This window comes from Hippocampus zosterae, chromosome 2, assembly GCF_025434085.1.
Source record: "Hippocampus zosterae strain Florida chromosome 2, ASM2543408v3, whole genome shotgun sequence".
Taxonomy (NCBI): domain Eukaryota; kingdom Metazoa; phylum Chordata; class Actinopteri; order Syngnathiformes; family Syngnathidae; genus Hippocampus; species Hippocampus zosterae.
Genome location: NC_067452.1, coordinates 3,464,880 through 3,488,039, shown reverse-complemented (window position 1 = coordinate 3,488,039; position 23,160 = coordinate 3,464,880). Strand labels below are relative to the sequence as shown.

Here is a 23,160-nt window from a genome sequence, read left to right as displayed (position 1 = left end):
TGAAGCAAACGAGACCATGAATGAGGTGCCAGAGAGGGAAGAAATCATGGAGGCTATGGGGGAGATACGAGAGTCAGCACCGGGAGAAGATGGGGTGAGAATAGGTTTTATACGGAGCGCGTGTGAGGAAGTGAGAGAAAGAGTGATTAAGATAGTGAGGCAGATGTTTGAGCAGAGGGCGGACCGATGGGAGGCTAGTGTAAAAGTGGGACTTATGGTACCGATACATAAGAAGGGGGATAGGAATGACAGAAACAACTATAGAGGAGTGTGCCTGCTGAGTATGGGCAGCAGGGTGTTAGGGAGAATATTAGCGAAGCGACTGAGTTGGTGGGCCGAACACCTGGGGCTCCTTGACGAAAACCAAGCGGGCTTTAGGAAAGGGAGGTCCACAGCCGATGTAACGCAAATGATGGTACGCATTCAGGAGGATGTAGAAGATTGTAAGAAGAGAGTGACCCAGGAAGGGGTACGGGACATGAAGGATAACAACTGGCCATGTGCAAGACTGTTAAATTTAAAAAAGGCGTATCCGAGAGTGAGCAAACCAGCGCTATGGATGTTACTAGAAAGGTACGGGTTGAAAGGCAGATGTCTGGACACCATTATGGACTTGCATGAGACGACAGAGTATAAGGTGAGGGGAAGGGAGGGAGTGAGTGGAGGATGGATGCCAGCGAGAGGGCTGAGGGAAGGATGCTCAACATCACCGATCCTCTTTAACATCTACCATCAGGCGGTGATGAGGCAGGCACTAGCGGCGAGGAATCAAGGTAACAGGGAGGAAAAAATGGTGGTGTGGAGGTGGATACCAGGAGGGTCATTCGCAGGTGAACATGGCTGGGAGAGAGGGAGCTCGGAAACAAAGGAAGTGAGGGTATCGTGCGCCTTGTTTGCGGACGACACTACTATAGTGGGGACGAAAGGAGAGATAGACAAGAGTGTAAGGAGAGTGAAAAGGGTAATGGCCCAGTGGGAAGAGAGGAATAATGAGGAGAAGGAGGAGGTGCTGGAGTTTGGAACGCAAGAGGGGGAGGAGATCAGAGTGTTGGGAAGCTGGATTGGGACTCGGGCAGATGTGAGAAACAGGATCAAGAGGGCAGGAAAGCTATGGGGGAGTGTGAAGGGGTGGTTGAAGGGGACACGACTATCTAAGAGGTGGCAAGGGAGAGTAGTAGAGGCGTGTGTGGAGAGCAGCTTGCTATATGACTGTCAAGTAAGAACATGGATGAAGAAGGACGTGGGGAAACTTCAGAAGTGGATGGATAGGTGCTACAGGTATGTGTGGAGTGATAGGAACGGAGAACCACTGAGGCAAATGCAAGAAAGAGGAGTGAATATGTATGATGTAAGGAAAATGTTGGGAGTAAAATCCATCGAGTGGAAAATCGAGAGGCGAGTGTTGCAGAGAATTGGACATGTGATGCGTATGGGAAATGAAAGACTAACAAAAGCTATGGTATTGGGATGGTGGGAGGAACTGGAAGGAAGAGGGAAGAGGATGGGGCGCAAAAGGAAAACGGTGTTGTACTGGAAGAGAGTGATGAGGAATGCAGGGATGGACTGGACGGAGGTAGAAAGATTGACGAATGACAGGGAAGGATGGAAGCGGAGAGTGAGAGAGCGAATGGATCACCTGTATGAATGGGAAAATCAGAAAGGTCACAGATATGAGGTGGGAAGGAACGAGGAAAGACTGGAAAGGAATGTGAGGAGGGTGAATGATGGGTTGGTATGTCGGTATGACGGGTGCCGAAAAGTATGCAGGAGTAGAGCTGGTCTAACCATGCACGAAAAACGCATACACCGCAGGAACGAGGAACAGGTGGAGTTTGAGTGCGAGAAGTGTGAGAGGAGGTTTGCGTCGAAAGGAAATAAAATGAGTCACAAAGGAGTTGCACGGGAGGAGCGTATGAGGAGAAGGGAGAAAGGAGACAGTGTGGAGAGTGTGATAGGTGGGTGACGAAAGCAAACTATGCCAGACACGTGAGGGGGTGTGAAAGAGTCTGCAGAGAGTATGAGGGGGAGAGGGAAGGAGGGAGAGGGGAGGGAGCGGGCGTGGCGCGTGAAGGGAGGGCAGGGGAGGGGCGAAGGGCGAATGGGGAGGGGGGGCGCGGAGGGAGAAGGGTAGCTTGCGGGAGGTGTGGGAAGGAAATGTTGGCGGGGAACCTTGCGAGACACCAACGGGATTCGTGCCGGATGTGGGACCCGGGAGGGGGGGCAAGTCCCTGACGGGGGCCGATTGCCCAGGAAGAAGAAGAAGATGCTATGAGGAGATCATTTACAATACGGATTAGGGAAGTCTCTGTGCTGTGGCGGGGGCGGAAACCGGACTGAAAGGGTTCATAGAGAGAGTGAAGGGACAGGTGGGAGTGGAGTTGAGCAGCAACAGTTTTTTCAAGGATTTTTGAGATAAATGGAAGGTTGGAGATGGGGCGGAGGTTATCAAAGTTGTTGGGGTCAGAGCCATGTTTTTTCAGTGTGGGGGTAATAGCAGCGGTTTTGAGGAGTGATGGGACAATACCAGAAGAGAGTGAGGAGTGGATAATAGCAGATATGTGAGGAAGCACAGAAGGAAGGCAGGATTTAACAAGGGATGAAGGGAGGGGGATCAAGCTGGCAAGTGGTGGGCTTGGATTTGAGTATGAGGTGGATAATTCAGCAGTCGTTGGTAGAACAAAACTGGAGAAAAAATGACAAGGAGAAGAAGTTTCAGATGGGGGGGAGCAGGCAGGTTGTGATGGAGTTGGTGATGGATCTTGAGGATGAAGGGAGGGGATCAAGCTGGCAAGTGGTGGGCTTGGATTTGAGTATGAGGTCGGATAATTCAGCAGTCGTTGGTAGAACAAAACTGGAGAAAAAATGACAAGGAGAAGAAGTTTCAGATGGGGGGGGGCAGGCAGGTTGTGATGGAGTTGGTGATGGATCTTGAGGATTTTGTGGTTGAAGTGTTCCATTATGGAGTTGCAGGTTGCTGTGGAGTACAGGTGGAGGGGGAGAGTGTTTGGTGGCCGCAGGATTTTGTTCATGACGGAGAAGAGAGATCTTGAATTTCCTTCGTTGGAGAGGATGAGGCCAGAGTAGTAGCTGGATTTGGTTTGTGCAATTTGGTCCTTGTATTTAGTGATATGGGTAGTGTACATGTCCTTATGGATGGTGAGACCGGTTTTCTTATAGTCGCTCAAGTTGGCGTTTTTTTTATTTCAATGATCGAAGAGCGGGTGTAAACCAGGGGGCAGATGTAGAGAATGAAGCAGTCCTGGTCTTCAGGGGGGCGAGAGAATTTAGAGTATTAGTGAGGCAGGAGTTGTAGTGGGTGGTGAGGTCATCCGGGTTTGAAAGGGCGTCTGGAGGCGGGGAACGGTCGATCATGGAGCAGAAGGTGTCAATGTTGATATTTTTGATATTACGAAAAGAAATGAGGCGGGAGGTTTTGATCGTAGAGAGACGGAGTACGGTGTTAAAAGTGAGGAGAAAATGATCGGTTTCAGGAAAAACATCAGCAGTGGGCTTGGAGGGGGAGAGGCCGGAGCAGCAAACCAAGTCCAATGTGTGGCCTTTGATGTGGGTGGGGAAGTCAGTGAGACAGTGTATCGCGAGACTCTCCAGGTAGGATGTGAAGTCTCTTGTGAGTGGCAGGTCGGGGTTGTCCATGTGAATATTGAAATCTCCCAGCAAAATTACATTTGGCGAGAGAGTGGATAAGTGTGTGATTAAACTGGAAAATTCATTGATGAAATCACTATGCGGCTTTGGGGGGCGGTAAACCGTGGCAATGATGGTTGGCGTGGGTCCAGGGAGTTTAAACACCATGCATTCAAAAGAGCTTGATGCAGGAACGGAGACTGGTAAGACTTTCCACTTCTCGCGGTGGATTACCGCGAGCCCTCCTCCACGGCCGTTGCCGCGGGGGCGGCAGATGTAAACAAAGCCGGGAGGAGTGGAGTCATTCAGAGCAGCGAACTCGTTTGTTTGTTGCCAGGTTTCTGTTAAAACGAGGAAGTCAAGTTTGCGTTCGACGAGTACATCTTGAATGAGGTGTCCCTTGTTCGTAAGTGAGCGGATGTTCAGCAGTCCAACGTTGACAACGGAGGTGTCGTGTTTGACGGCGGCAGTGCCGTTAGCCGACCTAGCCAGGCGAGCTACTGCATAGTCTGTGGTGTTGCGGCGCGGTTCCTGGGAGGACGTCGAGAAGTGGACCAGGTCGAGTTGATTGAGCCAGCATTTTTGTAGTCAACATGTCTACGCGACCCGCGGTGAATGTAGCGACGTCGAGGCAGTCGAGCGATGTCAGGATGATGGTGCAGTTCCGGCGGTGGAGGCTCCGGTGCAATCCTCCGGATCCAGAGAAGATCCGCGACAGAATAATGGAGTAGTCCTGTCGCTGAATGATGGCAGAACGTCAGGAGTATCAGAAATAACCCAAAGGCGGCGAAGTTGTGCCGCGCCATGACGGAGAGGAGAAATGCCGGTGCCCCTCTTACAGTGCGACAAAATTGCTACCACTACGTTTGTATGTGTCCACAAACCACTAGGAGACGCTCCTCCGAAAACAGCAGCAAACAGACAACAAAGGACTGGGACACCAAAAATGAAAAGCTCCCAAGAAGCCAACAGAAGCTCAAGTCAGGCCAGATATAGAAACAGTAAAAATGAATCAACTCACGCTTCAGAGTGGGTAATGTCATCCAAAGTAGCCGAGGCAGACACATATCTGAAGACACAACAGCAGGGTCAATAAATGTATGCAATGTAGCAGGTGTTGTTCTCTCACACATCAATAATCACAATATTTGATCATTCAGAACCAAGAGTGTCATCGAGAAATACATTTTCTAACAAAACACCTAAACTTCACTCCCTATTTCGTTCTCAGTGAAAAACAACGAGAAGTTCAATATGATGAGTGGGCGACACTAGCCTGTTATGGCATGCTCAATGAAACAATGAAAATCAGTCGTCTTTGTGAGACACAGCTGCCGCGTTCACATTGAAGCACCCCTAAGTTGGAAATGACTGGATTTGGATGTGCATACATGATGTCATCTTCACCTAATTTCAGCCAGCACAGGCCCTAATTAATGCTGCACATTTGCTACGAGTTCTCTGGTGCAATGGTGGTGCATGGGAGGGGGCAATGCAAATTCGACAGCAAGTTTGTTTGTCAGCAGAATTGTATTCTAAACAAAGAAGACATGCCAAATTTCGACGACGCGGAAAAAGTCAAGACCAATTCAGCAACCTGATTCAGGGGGGAACACCCCAGTATGACATCGCAGAAAACCGCTGCGTGGATACAGTGATGAAAGGAAAATTCCAAGGTCCCTTGTGTTTTGCTGAATTATCCCCCGAAACGAATCTCACTTTTGGGCACCAAAGTGTTTAAAAAAAATGTGTGCATTTTCACACACATTGGGCCTGGCAAATGACTTTGCTATTTTGAAGCTGCCAAACCATTACAAAAAGGCTCTTTAGGACTAACCCATTTTAGAAAAAGATCAAATTGTTTTTATTTTCAACTGATGATTTTTGTCAAGCTTCAGTCCAATATTCACAATGTACAGTAACATTTCCCAAATAATAAAAGGAGATCATGCCATCAAAATCTTAAAAGCTATGACGCTAATAAACGCACAGACACTAAAGATGTGACAGTCCTTTTTCAAGGGTTTTTAAATGATTCAATAAAGCAAGACCTACTGCTTACCAACCTACCAACCAACTTATTTTTCCAAACTACTGTCAGAGACTTTATACTTGCTTCAAACGAAGACTGAGGGCTTAGTGGTCTATAAAAAATTGAATCCCATCACAGTGGTGGTGAGGTGGTGAGTGTAAAAGTGTAAACATCAGAATGGAACTATTTTTGAAAGAGTTACTTAAATATGAAAGGTAAATATTTACGGTATCTTTAAAAAGGGTCTCTCTTGTCAAAGGTTTTTTTCATTGATGTAATGAGATCTAACAAATAAACAGTCCGTTAGCAAAGCTAAATTCATAAAAAATAAATTAAAATACAATAAAAAAATAATTTAGACATTCTTGCGTGGATCTCAAAACTCACTAATCTGTAGTGCAACTTGGAGCAAATAAAGCAACTGTTAAAATCAGCAATGCTATTTGTAACTAAGATATTTGTATATATCATTTATCCATTGTATATAAGCCTGATATCTTCTCTCTCCTTGCTCGGTGTGTTGCATGCTAACCGAGTCCTCGTCCGTCTTTTATGAAAGTGTCTCTTTTTCTCCATGGAGCAGAGTATTAGTTACTTATTAAATAGTGGTGCATCTGGCTTTCTTATGCAGAGGCGAAAGAAAAGACTTCCAGGAGTATGGGTGACAGTGTGATGTAGATGCAATGGTCTTTTAAACCAGCAAAGTGTGATCTGTACACAGTGGCATGACACGGATTGGTGAGCTTTGGGGATAGCAGCCCTTAGTAAAGCCTAAATTTGATTATCACAAAATCGCCTTGCCTGAGATGGCAGTTTCAATCCCAAAATGAGGTTACCATTAATCATGCATACTTAAGAATATATTGAACAATTTGAGAAGATTTTATGGCAGACCTGAAAAGGCATGTCCATGCACGGTGACCTTCAAACTTGCCTGAGTTACACCAGTTCTGCCAGGAAGAACGGGCAAAAATTCCTGCCAAATTTTGTGCGAAGCTCGTGGAAGTATAGACAAAACGTTTCATTCAAGTTATATAGTTTCAAGGCCATAGTACCAAATATTGATGACATGAACTGTATGAAACTTCAGACAGTCTTTAAGTCAATTGCCCTCCGAAATCCTTCCATTTGGCAAAAAAATTGCACAATATTTTGGCACGAATATGAGACGCAGCCATCTCGTTACCTCTGCGCCCCGCGTCCGAGACGCATTATTTTCCCGCGGGACGCACAGTTCCAAATAATGTGCGTTTTTGGGACGCGAAGAAATTTCTCAGTCAAAACAAACCAAATAAAACTGGCATGATGATTTCACAGTAACGACTGTTATGATAGCGTATCGTTTCCGTGGCATCATTTTGACGGTACCGAAAAATAGTTTAACCATAAAAGTCACCGCACGATTACGAGGCAAGTTGGTCATTAGATCGACAGTGGGACAAATAAGTATTTAGTCAACCACTAATTGTGCAAGTTCTGCGACTTGAAAAAATTAGAGAGGCCTGTAATTGTCAACATGGGTAAACCTCTACCACGAGAGACAGAATGTGGGGAAAAACGTTTTTAAAAAATTTACTTGCAAACATGGTGGAAAATAAGTATTTGGTCATTACCAAACGTTCATCTCAATACTTTGTTATGTACCCTTTTTGTTGGCAATAACGGAGGCCAAACATTTTCTGTAACTCTTCACAAGCTTTTCAGACACTGTTGCTGGTATTTTGGCCCATTCCTCCGTGCAGATCTCCTCTGGAGCAGTGATGTTTTGGGGCTGTCGTTGGGCAACATGGACTTTCAACTCCCTCGACAGATTTTCTATGGGGTTGAGATCTGGAGACTGGCTAGACCACTCCAGGACCTTGAAATGCTTCTTACGAAGCCCCCTCCTTTGTTGCCCTGGTCTTGTATGTCTTCCATTTTCCAGTAATTAAAGATATCCTTTATTTGTCCCACAATGGGGAAATTTAATTTAATTGCTCCCGCAGTTGATTTATTTACACCAAGCGTTGTACCTATTGCAGATTCAGTCTTCCCAGCCTGGTGCAGGTCTCAATTTTGTCTTTGGTGTCCTTCGACAGCTCTTTGGTCTTGGCCATAGTGGAGTTTAGAGTGTGACTGACTGAGGTTGTAGACAGGCGTCTTTTTGACCAATAATGAGTTAAAACAGGCGCCATTAATACAGGTAATAAGTGGAGCCTCCTGAGACCTCATGAGAAGAAGTTAGACCTCTTTGACAGCCAGAAATCTTGCTTCTTTGTAGCAGACCAAATACTTATTTTCCACCATAATTTGCAAATAAATTCTTTAAAAATCAAACAATGTAATTTTCTGAGTTTTTTCCCCACATTCTGTATCTCATGGTTAAGGTTTAACGATGTTGACAATTACAGGCCTCTCTAATCTTTTCAAGTAGGAGAACTTGCACAATTGGTGACTAAATAATTATTTGCCCCACTGTTTAGGCTAATCGCTCTGAAAAATATGATGAAACAGTCTTTGTTGTTCTATAATTTACTGGTCGTAGCATTGTAACTTGAGGAAAAAAACATTCGTCACAAGGTGTAGAAATGCTAATGTTAACTGTTGGTAGAAATAATGATGATGTGTGTTAGATTATTTCGTCAAATTGATAGTAGATTACAAAACAATGCATGATTGTTTTGGGAAGGGGGATGTCAAGCCACATCAATACTTACCTGAATTAATGATTACCAGGAAATTAATCTTTGCAGTGTGAGATTGGAAAAAATATAGATTTTGTGGTATGCTGTACGCTATACAACTGCTGATGTAATGTTCATTGTTAATGCATCGTTTTCAAACATTTAACTTTGAAACATACTTTTGAGTTTCAGAATTCTTGATTAAGAATATCAGTCAAAATACAAAAATGGGTTCCCATGATGAACGTTGACAGAACCCAAAATTAGTTACGCTGGTTTCCCATTGGGTAATCCGACGGAACTGAAAAATGCTTACAGTAAATTTCGGAAATCCTCAGGCCTGCGACTGAATTATTTAAATTTTTGCAGCATTTGTTTGTAATTGTATGTATATGCTGTTGTTTGTGTTATTATCATACGCAATTGAATAAGTAGACCATTTCAGAATTCGAAATTTGGTAATCTCTAGATGCAGATTGGGACTCAAACTTTTCTGATCAGCGCGTACCTGGGATTCGCTGGGGATAAACTGTAAAATTATCACTGCAAGACGTTGTTTTTTTGCATTGAAATAAGAAAAAGTCAGGGTTGTCTTATAGTCGGGGTCTAGACATTATACCCATTTGTGACGCTAGATAGCGCCAGTTATCATTGAAGCGAATGCTGAACTTGACTCCTGAGGCCAAAGTGAACCCCCTGCCACGAAGAATAAAAATAAAAATAGCGGTAGCACGGAGAAGAAAAAATAGTAGTAAAAAAGCAAAGAGAAGAAATTAATAGAAGAGATAACAGAAAATGGAGAAACGTCGCGACAATCTGGAGAAAAGTGGGTCAAGCCAGGTTAACCAGCATCTGAGGAGAAGTTATGATGTAATTTACATTTCAAAAACCAGAAGCCATTCATTTACAAATGTGATTGCACTTTAGTTTGCATATTTAAGTGTTCAGACATTAAGATTTGAATGAGGCAAAATAACATGCTTTTTTCTCTCAAATTATATATATTGTTAGAATCATTTGTTTCAGATGTACTGTAATTATTTTCTGTATAAAATTCATGTGGTGTTCAAAAAGTCTTTTTTCAAACTTGAGTCTTGAAAAAGAGGGGGTCATCTTATAATCAGGGCCGTCTTATATTCGGGCAAATATGGCCGTGTTTCGAGATAAGAAGACCAAGAGTTGCAATTATTCTGTTGTTGTCAAGTGGTTATACTTTATGTGTGAGGCTCAATCATCTGGTGTGCGACAAGCGATAGTCTACAAGCAGTTAGAGCTGCTAACATACAAAACGTGAACGGAGCTTGTCTTAATTTGTACTAGGCATCATATAAAACAATAAGACGATGTAGCCGTAGGGTGGGCACGGCTAAATTGTGTCTGTGTGAAAGTACGAAAACCAAAGTGTACAAGAATACATACGCATTGGAGGTCTGGACATCTTGCCAGCTTTTCGTGAGATTTTGCTTGAACTCATTGAGAGGGCTGAGGCCCAGTTTTCGCTTGAGCTCTGCGGCATGTCTTTCCTTGGCGGACAGAACCTGACGTAGGGTGCTGATCTCCTCCTCCACCTGAAAAGCAGCAGATACGGGATGCATGACAAAGGTTCCGCTTCTTGCAGCTAAATAAGACCAAGAAGGCCTACAACAAACGATAAAGCACACAAAATTTGAAAACAATGGGACACCACAAAAGAGAAAGTTAGGCTGGTTGATGAATCAAAACAAATAAATATATTTTTTGGAGTCAGGAAAATTTGCAATTGTATCCATTCTACCGTTATTTGAGCTGCTTATCCACATGTGTGCTTCAGCCTAACCCAGCTGTCTTTGTGGGCGGGGTCCACCCTGAACTGGTTGCAGCCAATCTCAGGGCACACATAGACAAACAACCATTTGTGCTCACGATCAAAACATAGGGACAATTTAGGTTGGTCCATTATTCTACCATGCCTGTTTTTGGGAATGCGGGAGGAAACTGGAGGGCCCAGAGGAAGCCCACGCGGGCATGGGGAGAACATGAAAACTCCACACGGAGGCCTGAGCCGGATACAAACCCATGACATCTACACTGAGTCGGAGGTGCTAACCAGTCGATCGTCATGCCACCTTTTCATCTTTACTTTCATTATTATTTTTTTCTCAGCACAACTTGTGCAGTTTGTGGTGTATTCTCTCACTGATGCACACCACAGTGATGACGTAGCGAAGAGTACCAAGCTTGCAGCAATCAGCACAGCAATGTGCCAAGATACAGTTCTTCACCACAGTGGCACCGAGGCTCTGTTGGCCCATTGCTGATTACTGTATTACTACGTTCAACTGCAGTATCCTACACATACACTACCATGAAGACGACAATCAATGTGCATTGTGGGATTACATTACTTAAATAAGAGACGAGTTTGTAACATGTGAAAACACGTACATGTGCTCTTAAATTCTTCAGTGCAGTCCCTATGTTAGGCTTCCTGCTCATGAAAGCATTTGATTTTGATTCTTTTTCACGCACTTTACAGAAAAACATCTTGTATTCCTCGTCTTGACAAATGCATTCTAGGATCACAACAGAAATACGAACTCAACACCGGTAGTTGTAAACCAGGGGTGCCCAACCTTTTTTCTCCCAAGGGCTTCTTTTCAAGGAGCCAACCTCCGGAGATCTACTAGTACAGTGTCAAAGTCTGACCATTCTCATGCTAATGTGAAGAAAACCACCACATTCCATTTGAACAAGGTGGGGGAAGAGACCCACCTTGCTGCATTTACAGAACAATGTTGACAAAGTGGGCCGTTGATTGTTTGTTTTCGACAACACAGTTTATGGACAGTGCTTTTCAAACCAAAATTTGTATGCCTGTGCGGTCTATCGCCCAGAAAGTAATCATGTAGTACCCTCCCATACTGGTAGGGAGCAGCAACAGCTAGCCAATTGCCTTGTGTTTAGACTCGTCACGAGAGACAAGTGAATTTGTGACATGACGGTGAAACAATAAATATGAAAGATTATGAAATACTTTTTGCTTTGTGTTCACCTGATTCCAATTCAAGATGTTATAATTCCATTCTTCAATGTTAAAAAATATTCTATTAACAATATAACACGTTAATTGTTGAAAACAGAAAAACATTCCCTTCTTCATTTACCGTATTTTCTGCACGAAAAGACGCACTGGATTATGAGATGCACCTTCAAAGAATGGCTATTTTGTAATTTTTTTCATACATTGGACGCTTCACATTATAAGGCGCAATCTACAATGCATAATGGATCAAAACAGAAAATCAAGCGAGGAAATCACAAAATCAATTCTATATGCCCCCTACAGAATTTATTTTGTGATTTCCTCGCTTGATTTTCTTCATGGTTTCATTGAAGTAATAATTTACGTTTTTCTGAGGCAGCCATGAACGCCTCTCGAGTGGAACGGAAGAAGCCACGGAGAGGGACAAAGACGTACAGTACCTGTACTTGTTGAGACTGTGAAAACCATGAATAAAGTCTGCATTTAAAAAAAAATAAAACCACTTTTGTTATATTGTCATATTTTTATTGCGAATAAAACCTTTGTACAGGTCCCGGGGGATTAACCTGCAAAAAAAATTGCTCTTCAAATTTAGAATGTTGCTCCTCAAATGACATCACACAGCGTGCCATTGGGAAAAAAAAGTTATTACGAGCCTTGCTAAGTTTTGTAAAGCCACAAAAGCGAGTGCACAATATGACAAAACAATGGGACGCAATAAAAGACAAGGAGCAGAAAGTGACCAAATAATGCACTAGAAATAACTCTGTCACCTTGGAGAGCTCATTGCGAAGATCCTCAGCTTCTTCCTCTGTCAGGCCTGGCGGGAGAGGGTTACCCGAGTTTTGCAGTGCACCTTCCGCCGGAAAATCAGCCAGACTGCCGGAATGTTCCATGGGCGGGCCCTTGTTGGGGGAGTTCAAGTTGACATCTGCACCACAAGAGACAGTGAAGGCAAACGTTAAACATAAAAGCATCCACACTTTTGTTGATTAATAATGACATACTGTATCAACGACATAAAAGACAACAACAGAGTTGGTATCTCTCATCGAATTATCAGGTATTTTGATATAAATATTCATTTCTTGGTTAAAAGATATAAAAGAGAACCCCCGCACCCCTACACACACACACACACACACACACACACACACACATTTCCACGAGATAATAAACAGCCAAATGTTTTTCATTTTTAGATCATGAACATTTCATTCTACATCAGGATGCTATGATGGCCAGTCCCTCCCACCCCCTCCAGCCCGCTGAAGTGTAATTTGGAATTCCCTCTCTATTCCTGTAGGTGGCTTTAGAATGTCCACCTGGCGTCAGTGACACGATTCTATTCTATATTTGCTGGTCAGGGAGAATCCAGTTTCAGCAGTGTGTGCAATCCTATAATAAGGTAAAGTGGCTGTTGTCGTCCATCACCAACAGCGCTGGTCAAGATCTCCTTTTTTAGGACTGAAGTAAACTACTAGATTGAAAACCGCAGCTGGTGCACAAAGCCATGACATCAGCTCCTTGCCAGGTATAAAAGATACGGGCCTGACAGGGGTTGGGGGGCTTTTTTACATCCATGCCTTGGGCCACTCAACTTTTTGGAAAGACCTCACTCTGACATTGGTAGAATAAAATCTTTTCCCAATCAGCCGTGGTCCCTGAAGTGCTCATTCGTCGGGAAACAGCCACCGATCACCGAGTGTTTTTTGAAGACCAGCGAAGCAGCAAAAACCATATACCACACCGCCCTGACAGCACTTGGTAGCTCCTTAGCCAGAGACTGTTACACCCGCGCTGCAAGAAGGAGAGATACCGACGCACGTTCCTACCGGCTGCTGTCAGGCTGATGAATAAAAAATAACAATCATAATAATAATAATAATTAAATGATGTGAAGGAAAATTGTAAATAGTACTGCGATTTATCCATTTGTGTTCATATTGTATTTAATTGAAAGATGTTTGGGGCGGCTCGGTAGTCCAGTGGTTAGCACGTCGGCTTCACAGTGCAGAGGTACCGGGTTCGATTCCAGCTCCGGCCTCCCTGTGTGGAGTTTGCATGTTCTCCCCGGGCCTGCGTGGGCTTTCTCCGGATGCTCCGGTTTCCTCCCACATTCCAAAAATATGCATGGCACGCTGACGCTACACGACAAAGACAAAATATTAACTGTTCAAACGGATGAACGTGATTGTTTTTGGAATTAATCATTAACTTAGAATGTTATGGCTGCAAAATGTTTCAAAAAAGGTGGGATGGACGGCAAAACAAGAATGATAAAGTTGAGCTATGCTCATCAAACACCTGAACACGCCACAGGTGGACAAGCTAACTGGGAACAGGTGGGTGCCATGATTGGGTATAAATATACTAACATCCAAGCATTATGGACGCCCCTATTATTTCAGCAAGACAATGCCAAAACCACATTCTGCATGTCAAACGACAGCGTGGCTTCATACTAAAAGAGTGCGGGTACTCGACCGGCCTGCCTGCAGTCCAGACCTGCGTCCCATTGAAAATGTGTGGCACAAACGAACTCGTCCCAGCTTTTCTGGAATGTGTTGCAGCCATAAAATGTAAAGGTAAAGATTCTTTATTAAAAAAAAAAAAAAACAATACAGTTTATTAGTTTGGACAGTCAATATATTGTCTTGTTCTTATTCAATTAAATATGGGTTGAACATGATTTGCAAATCATTGTATTCTGTTTGACACAACACTCCAACTTCATTGGAATTGAAGAATATTGTGAATTAAAAAAAAATCTTATTTCCCAAGCTACACAATTAGAATGTTTGAATATTTAGAATGTCCAACATGAATGAATAAAAGAATAAATTAACCCTTTGGACATTGTGCAGTTCCAATGAAGTTAGTGGACACGACAACAGTTTTTCCAAACAATGGACTCTGACTCCAAGGGTTTCCTTACTTGTTGTTGTTTTTTTTTTTTTTTTAATCAAGACATTACATAGAGGAATTTTTAGCACTGGAGCATCAGTTAAAAAACACACACATACAAACACTAGTAGGCAGACTTTGGGAACAGTATAAGACAGGGGAGCCCATTAGGTAGATCCTGATCTACCGGTAGATCTAAGACAGGTCCCAAGTAGATCTGAGGAGTGTCGAGGAGAAAAAATAAATAAATAAAACAACCATTTGTGTGTCTTTGTACATGTTATAAATATATATTTTTTGTGTTAATGTACGCTGCACCCAAATCATCCAATCAGTCTCATTTTCACAAAAAAATAAAATAAAATACAAATAAAATAAAGCAGGTAAATCTTGAATTTATGGTGGCGCGTGATTACGTCACCGGAAGTTGTTTGCGCTCAGCAGTCTGCAATTGCAGCTTGTAATCAGAGCTGTTGCGCCCTATCTTTTATCGTCATTATTCTCATTCAGAGTTTGCTTTGTGTACAATTCACTGAGGGCACGGGCAAAGAATAGGAATCTAGGAGGGCCCACGGAAGCACTTTAACACTGTACGTGTGAGCTTCGATAGTTAACAGGCTGCAAAAGTGCATCGCATGCCTCAGTTTCAGACTGTTTCTCATCATGGCGTGCATGTGTGTGTGTGCGCCAGTAAGGGGAGATCCCGGGAGGTTAGTTGATCAAAAAGTAGATCTTTGGTCCAAAAAGTTTGGGCACCCCTGGTATAAGACAACCAAACTTATATTAGCATGCAAAAAGGCACTGCAAAATTAAAACATTTGTCAATAACAGAGAACGTCTTTGTCAGACATATTTAGGTAACATACCCACTATATTGGCCTTGGCATCAGATGCTCGGCCACTGCATCCTTTTGGAGAACATTTGGAGCAAATTTTTGAATCAAGGTTCATTTGTACAAGGCATTTCATCTTTACTCAAAAAAGGCTTCTTCACTTCAAAATAAAAAAGCCCTATGGATTCAAGTGTAAAAGTCTTCAACCAAAAAAAGAACAGTCCACTTGACTGGATTGAATCTTGATGAGGATGTCAAACAATCCACACAGACATTTCGATCATGGCGTCTTTTCTGACACTTATGTGAGACTGTTCTTATTTAGCGCAACAAAGAACCTTTAACATCGTTCTCATTTCATTTGAGGTATTGTGCAAAACTATTGTCAATGTAAACAGCGGGCGTGAATGGCTTTGTGAGTTCCAGAGAAGACTTGCCACACTGTTGAATGGCAAACACAGCCCTGTCCATATTCAGTGTCTCTTTAGTAATATGCTGAAGGACTTCAGGTGGCAAGAATGGCCAGTCTGCCATTGTGGTCTCTGTGCCTGCTGAACAGCTTTGAGGTTGGAAGGCGTCGCTGGGATGGGGTCATTGAGAAAGAAAGTACAGTATATTAGCTTCCATCTTCATGATCACTCAATATGAGTCAATAACAATGCAGACACAGTACATAATACCTTTTAAAAGTAATTTTGTGGTTTTAATCATACATTAAGTGCAACATCACGCACTTCCTACAAGCATTTTGAAGCAACCATTGTAATTAGCGTCACAAAGAATCAATTCATCCAATCATAATAAGAGGTCAACAGTGTACGCTACACTACAAAATGCACTGAATCATGTTCCAGCCACACGTTTTACCTTGTCAGTCAACATGGAAGTGCCTTTTGGACACTGGTCTATGACACAGCGTGGGCCAGGTTACTGAAAAGGTTTGGACGACGTCTAAATTGCAATTTACATTTAAAATTTAACATTGAACCCTATTGAACTAGGAACTGCTGAACTTCTACAATGACTACTACAGAACTAGCAAAAACTGATTTGAATCAGAAAGTAATTTGTTGATTTAAAACACGCCAGCGCATCGAATGGAATCGTTCAACTTTTAAATATGGATACGCATCGAATCTTCTTTTATTGGAGCAATTTTGCTTTGATGGAAATTGCTCATGTACACTACTGACAAGTTCATTGCAATGTACTGTATGTAAAATCACAATAAAAAGATCATTCATCAGATCTTGAACTGAGACTTACAAATGGAATCATAATCTCACCGAGTTGAACTGATATGAATTCCATCTTCCATGTTAGAGGTTCCAAAAATGATGATAGATCAGCTGATACACCACCAACGCAAAAGATATGATCCCTACAAATGTAAAAAAAAAATGTATTGCGCCATTAAAAAAAATAAATCCACTTTTAAATAAGCTACTCTAAAAATAGTACACCTGTGTAATTATTTAGTGCGGATTGTGATAGACAGGGTCAGCATACTTACAAAGAGCAATTTATAGGTTTACCTACCTTAAAACAAAAGATGAGAGCCTCCAAATACAGTCCAAATTTTGCGCTCACTTCCTGGATCCAAAAGTGGGCGTGGCACTCAATGTGTGATGTACCATAAGTCCAAAATCGTTTTGCGCGAAGAGGCTCAAACTTCCGATTCTTCCATTTGACATCATAAGGGACTAAAATAATTTCCAAAAATCATGAAAACTAAAGAGGTGGGGAGGATGTATGACTTGATAATGGCCCTTTTACTCCTGTGATTTAACTACCTACTGCCTTTTGTTTTTTTTAAATGCTTCGTGCCCAAGAGTTGTTTTTTTTTAATGGCATTCATAGATTGTCATAATATGAGTGCAACTGTGCATTATGTATGGATTTCTGATTCCATTTAAAAATATGCCTTACGTTTACAGTGAAAGGCCACAATTTGGCCTTCAATTTAAAGAGGAGCTCAGGAGATGTGGATAGAATGGCTCCGACTGTGGTTCCCTCGAGCCCCAGAACCTTGGGAAGAGCTTTGTAACCTTTTCCAAACTGATAGATTTCAATAACTTTTTCGCCACGATCTATTTAGATCGTGGCATGATGCTTTTGTTTCTTGATATCTTGTAGCCTACTTCACTTTGACAGATTCTATTTATGTGATTTCTTGATTCCACAAATGTGGCGCTTGGATGTGGCCTGGGAAATTGAACTCAGCTTTCCCAATACTGTCGTTAGTCAGTTACTTTGTATTTTAACAAGGGGGAGGGCAATTGCTTTTTCACATGGGAATTTTTGGGGGGGAGAGCCATAATAAATTAGATTGGGATTTAGGAACAGGATTTTGTATTTCCTTGGTTTGTCTTTGAGTGAAAATAAATTATGTTTGATGAACTGAAACTTTTTTGTGCGATATATATGCGAAAAACACAGAAATCTGGAAGGGGGAAAATACATTTTCACGTATGTTCTATGCGCCCCAACTGGTCCAAACACGGTATTCTGATTAAATCAACTTGTGACCAAACTCCGAAAACAGGTGAGCCATGACTTGTAGTTACCGAACCCTGAGCAACTGTGATATTATTTTCGATCATCAGCAAGTGGCAAAACGTCAACCTCGAGATGGATGAAAACAGCTGCATTTTGCTACTGAATTCATATTCCACAAATACAATATAAATCGGAATGCCCCGTTGAAAGATATTGTGTTCACTTCCCTTTTAAGGAGCTAAGGATATCTTATCTTACATTTACTCGTTTGTATCCATCTCAGCAGCCGGACGTTTAGCCACTTACTGTCGACTAAAAATGACATCTAGTAATGGGTGTGACAATGATTGCCAAGATTCTATTATGTGATTTTGCCATTATCCTATCTAATGTCATTTGTCATCTGCAGCGAATTGCATGTACCTGTGATAAGAACATCAGAGGAAGCTTGATTTAACGTGCAAAAGCTTTTTCAGTTATTAACCTGATATCAGAGAGCTGGAAAACTGGACAACAATTCAGGGAAATGAACTGTACACATAAGTATAGGCATTCTACATTTGAAACATAAGGTGCAAAATTTTAACAGTTAATGAACAGTTATAAACCATGAGGTGCGTGAATGCAAATAAATAAAGCTAACAACAACAACAAACTGCAATTATTGAAGGTTATTTACCAAAATATAAAATTAAAAAAAATCTCAGGGCATGATGGGTAGCGGGTACCCCCTTCAAACTACACAAGCATTGCAGTTTGCATTTTGAGACTCATCAAAACACAAATAATCACAAAACTGACAATGATAGATTTTTACAATTTTCCAAAAATTAAATTGCCGAGTGTGGGGACCACCCCAAAAAGCCACAGCTAGGTATAGAAAATAGGGCTAAAAGTCAGCCTAATTTGGGTACCTTGATTCAAAAATTGAATGAAGCAGTTTTTTTTCTGTCTCGAGTATCCACTTATTCACGTAAAACTGCCAAGAAGAAGTCAAGCTAACCACAGTTGTTTCAGGCAGGAAATTTGCGCCTGTGGTTCTGACGTCACTTCTGTCTCATAGAACAAACTTTAGGGGGAGGGATTTAATTGGAATTGAAGTAGGATGTCTGATTTTTTTGTATGTATTTTTCTTCCTCATTTTTTAATATTGACAAGGGAAATGTTATTATATTGTAAAATTGTACATTCTGTCAAATAAAAAAATCTGGCGAGAGTTCTCTTAAATCTCACCAATGTTTCTAGAAAGGAAATTAAAGTGAAAATGTGTTTTTTGTCTTCAGTATTCACAACCAAGAAAAAAAATCTCACACACACCCGCGCGCTCTCTCACACACACACACACACACACACACACACACACACACACACACACACACACACACACACACACACATTTATACCCTATTATTTGACAAAAAAATTCATGAAGCGATGCCAATTTCTAAGCTACCGTATTTTCACGACTATAAGGCGCCAATTAAAAGTCTTAAATTTTCTCCAAAATGGACAGGACGCCTTATGATGCGGAGCGTCTTGTGTATGCGCTGAGTTCCAAAACCTGACTGTCAGCCGACACGCTGTTTATATAGAGAAAAGGCGGAAGTGACTGTGGACAGGCATGCGGCAAAGAAGTCGGCCAATCAGTGAAGGGTGGGCGTGTATATATATACATATATGGAGAGAGAGAGAGAGAGAGAGAGAGAACAGGCATGCGGGGGAGAAGTCCGCCAATGAGTGAAGGGTGGGCGTGTAAGTGGAGGCTAAAGGGTCACCCCAAGCAGGTACCAACACCTGTATAGAGTGTAGCAATGTGCATTGTTGCAAAACAACTTCGGTTTTGGTTTCTAAGAACCCCCGAAAATAAATTCTACAAAGAGACACGCCTACGAAGCTCAGTTCAAACTTCAAGCCATCGGTTATGCTTTTGGCATGCGTGACTATCTCACATCAGCGGTGAAAAACCATCCATCCATCCATCTTCTACCGCTTATCCGGGGCCGGGTCGCGGGGGCAACAGCTTTAGCAGGGAAGCCCAGACTTCCCTCTCTTTAGCTACTTCTTCCAGCTCTCCCCGGGGGATCCCGAGACGTTCCCAGGCCAGCTGGGTGACAGTCTCTCCAGTGTGTCCTGGGTCTTCCTCGGGGTCTCCTCCCGGTGGGACATGCCCGGAACACCTCACCAGGGAGGCGTTCAGGAGGCATCCGAATCAGATGCCCAAGCCACCTCATCTGGCTCCTCTCGATGTGGAGGAGAAGCGGCTCGACTCGGAGCCCCTCCCGGATGACCGAGCTTCTCACCTTATCTCTAAGGGAGAGGCCGGACACCCTGCGGAGAAAACTCATTTCGGCCGCTTGTATCCGGGATCTCGTTCTTTCGGTCACGACCCATAGCTCGTGACCATAGATGAGGGTTGGAACGTCCGAGAATCGACCGGTAAATTGAGAGCTTCGCCCTTTGGCTCAGCTCCTTCTTCACCACGACAGACCGATACAACGTCCGCATCACAGCAGACGCTGCACCGATCCGCCTGTCGATCTCTGCGTTTGGGTCTGCCAGGACGGACCGGCATCTTCCCCCACCATCGGAGCCTACTCACCACCAGGTGGTGATCAGTTGACAGCTCCGCCCCTCTCTTCACCCGAGTGTCCAGAACATGCGGCCGCAAATCCGATGACATGACCACAAGGTCAATCATCGAACTACGGCCTAGGGTGTCCTGGTGCCAAGTGCACATGTGGACACCCCCTTATGTTTGAACAAGGTGTTCGTTATGGACAGTCCGTGACGAGCACAGAAGTCCAATAACAAAACACCACTCGAGTTCTGATCGGGGGGGCCGTTTCTCCCAATCACGCCCCTCCAGGTCTCACTGTCATTGCCTACGTGAGCATTGAAGTCCCCCAGTAGAACAAGGGAGTCCCCAGCAGGAGTACTCTCCAGCACACCCTCCAAGGACTCCAAAAAGGGTAGGTATGCTGAGCTGCTGTTTGGTGCATATGCACAAACAACAGTCAGGACCCGTCCCTCCCACCCGCAGGCGGAGGAATGCAACCCTCTCGTCCACCGGTGTGAACCACAATGTACAGGCACTGAGCCGGGGGGCAATGAGCATGCCCACACCTGCTCTGCGCCTCTCACCGTAAGCAACTCCAGAGTGAAAGAGAGTCCAACCCCTCTCGAGAGGACTGGTAAGAGAACCTTTATCCATTATTAACTATATCCAGTCGGAACTTCTCCGCCTCACACACCAGTTCGGGCTCCTTTTCTGCCAGAGAGGTGACATTCCATGTCCCAAGAGCTAGCTTCTGCAGCCGAGGATCGGACCGTCAAGGTCCCCGCCTTTGGCTGCCGCCCAGCTCGCATTGCACCCGACCCCTTTCACCCCTCCCACGGGTGGTGAGACCATGAGAAGGGGGACCCACGTTGCCTCTTCGGGCTGAGCCCGGCCGGGCCCCATGGGTGTAGGCCCGGCCACCAGGCGCCCCCACCTCCAGCCCTGGCTCCAGAGGGGGGCCCCGGTGACCCGCGTCCGGGCAAGGGAAACTGAGTACCATCGATTTTATTTTTCATAAGGGGCTTTGTAAGCCGTGATTTGTCTGGTCCCTCACCTAGGACCTGTTTGCCATTGGTGACCCTGCCAGGGGCATAAAGCCCCAGACAACTTAGCTCCTAGGATCATTGGGACACACAAACCCCTCCACCACGGTAAGGTGACGGCTCACGGAGAGGTGACTTGGAGAGAAAAACCAAGTCAAGCAAATGAACTCTGAGCTTGTCATTATTCCCGGAGGCTTGACTAAAGAACTCCAACCGCTGGACATCGGCATCAACCGGGCGTTCAAAGTAATGTTGCGAACGGCATGGGAACAATGGATGAGATGGCAAACAACATTACAAAGAGTGAGAGGCAGCGCTGGGCGAGTTAAGCCACAATTTGCGAATGGATTGTGGCTGCTTGGACGAACGTGTCTGCTTGCACTGTTGTTCGAGTTTTTGGCAAAAACTTTCATTTCTGTGGAGCCACATGGCAATGAGAGTGACTCTGACAACGAGGGGGAACGCGGTGTTTTGATGGATTACCGGTACTTGCAAAATTGTTCAATTCTGATACAGAGGATGGGGACTTTGATGGATTTCTGGGTGATGATTGATCGAAAAACGTGAGTACATTGTACGATGGCTAAATAAAATGCAACGGAACTCAGTTTTGCTTCCGTTGCCTTTTTAAAAACGTGTTTTTAGCTTGTATCTGTATGTCTTGGTATATACAGTAGTATGATTCAAGCTAACGTGTTTTTAGCGTGCGCGCATGCATGCTGTATGTTTAAGCTAGTGAATGTTTTACCACTTTAAAACTGCGGCCAATAATACAGTGTGTTTTGTCTATAGGGGTGTTCACACGGCAAGATTTGGTCCCGTGCTACGCCGGGGCTGCCCCAGTAGAGCGTTCACACGTGCAAATTAGCTCCACTGTAGCCCCGGAAAAAGGCTTACACCGGACCAAATTTGATCCACCTTAGGGAGGTGGTTTAAAAATTTGCTCCGGAGCAAATGCTCGTTTGCGAAGCAGCACCGATGTAAATTTGCACGTGTGAACGCAACCGGGTTAAATTTGCTCCAGAGCAAATGCTTGTGAAGTGGCGAGAATGCGTTGCTTTCGCGCTCTGTCGGACTTCCGCCATGTGTTCGTTTAATAACGACACAAGACTTGGATAGTAACATATTTCCTTTTGTAGGAGATTGGACTGTCTCGGAGTTGTTTGTGTAGGTTGTTCCTTTGTTTTGTGTTCACAACCCCCCCCCCCGCATATAATTTATTTTGTAATTTCCTCTCTTGATTTTCTGTTTGCATTAGTGTTTGCTTTTCTGAGTGTCATTGAAGTCATCATTGATATACGTTTTCGTGGGCGGTCACTCTCGAGCAGAAGACACGGAGACCAAGAAGGAGAAGGACGTTCCTGTCCAGTAGTCGCTTGAGTTTTGTATATACAGTATGTTTTAAAAAGGAGCAACACGACAGCTCGTTTTGCTCCGTTGCAGAAACTGCTGTGTGAACGCAAGTGGGGCTGCCCCGACGCTATGCCGGTGCTGTCACGCTCAGCGGCTTTGTACGTGTGAACGCTCCACACAATTTGCTGCGGTGCAAAATATATCGCAACAAAATACATCGGTGCAGTGCCGGAGCAAATGTGTGCCGTGTGAACACCCCTTATGTGTAAAATACAGAAATAGCACCCATTAATGAGACTGCGCCCAACCATACGGTGCGCCGAATGGTCGTGAAAATACGGTAACTTAATGTCATGAAAGACGAGAATCAAGTGCTTGGGTGACGACTTTAGAGAGGTTTCCCTGGAACAATGTTAAAGTGGAGCATATCCAACTTTGAACAGCGTATTGACCATTGCGTTAACATTGATGATAAGCAATTCAGAAAATGAATGAATATTGTAGAGTGAATGCTTATACATTTAAAAATGTTAGTTTTAGTTTTTACAACGCAGTCCTTTGGATTTTTGAGATCTTCACAAAACATTTTCAAGAGGTGATCATTGT

At 43.7% G+C, this 23,160-nt stretch overlaps 1 protein-coding gene across 11 annotated transcripts in view; it reads right to left on the bottom strand.

Moving 5' to 3' along the window:
- tpd52l2b (tpd52 like 2b) overlaps nt 1-23,160 on the bottom strand; it is a 104,831-nt gene that overhangs the window by 79,099 nt on the left and 2,572 nt on the right. For 6 of the 11 annotated variants that reach the window (XR_007961447.1, XM_052058922.1, XM_052058923.1 and 3 more), the window contains exons 2-4: nt 12,136-12,293; nt 9,760-9,908; nt 4,667-4,714 (exon numbers count right to left, since the gene is read on the bottom strand). Coding sequence is in view for 10 of the 11 variants with exons in the window: in XM_052058922.1 (XP_051914882.1) it covers nt 4,667-4,714; nt 9,760-9,908; nt 12,136-12,293 (355 nt within the window). In the remaining variant the exon portion in view is untranslated. The remainder of the gene's footprint in view (nt 1-4,666; nt 4,715-9,759; nt 9,909-12,135; nt 12,294-23,160) is intronic. The other 5 variants (XM_052058926.1, XM_052058927.1, XM_052058929.1 and 2 more) reach the window with 1 other exon arrangement.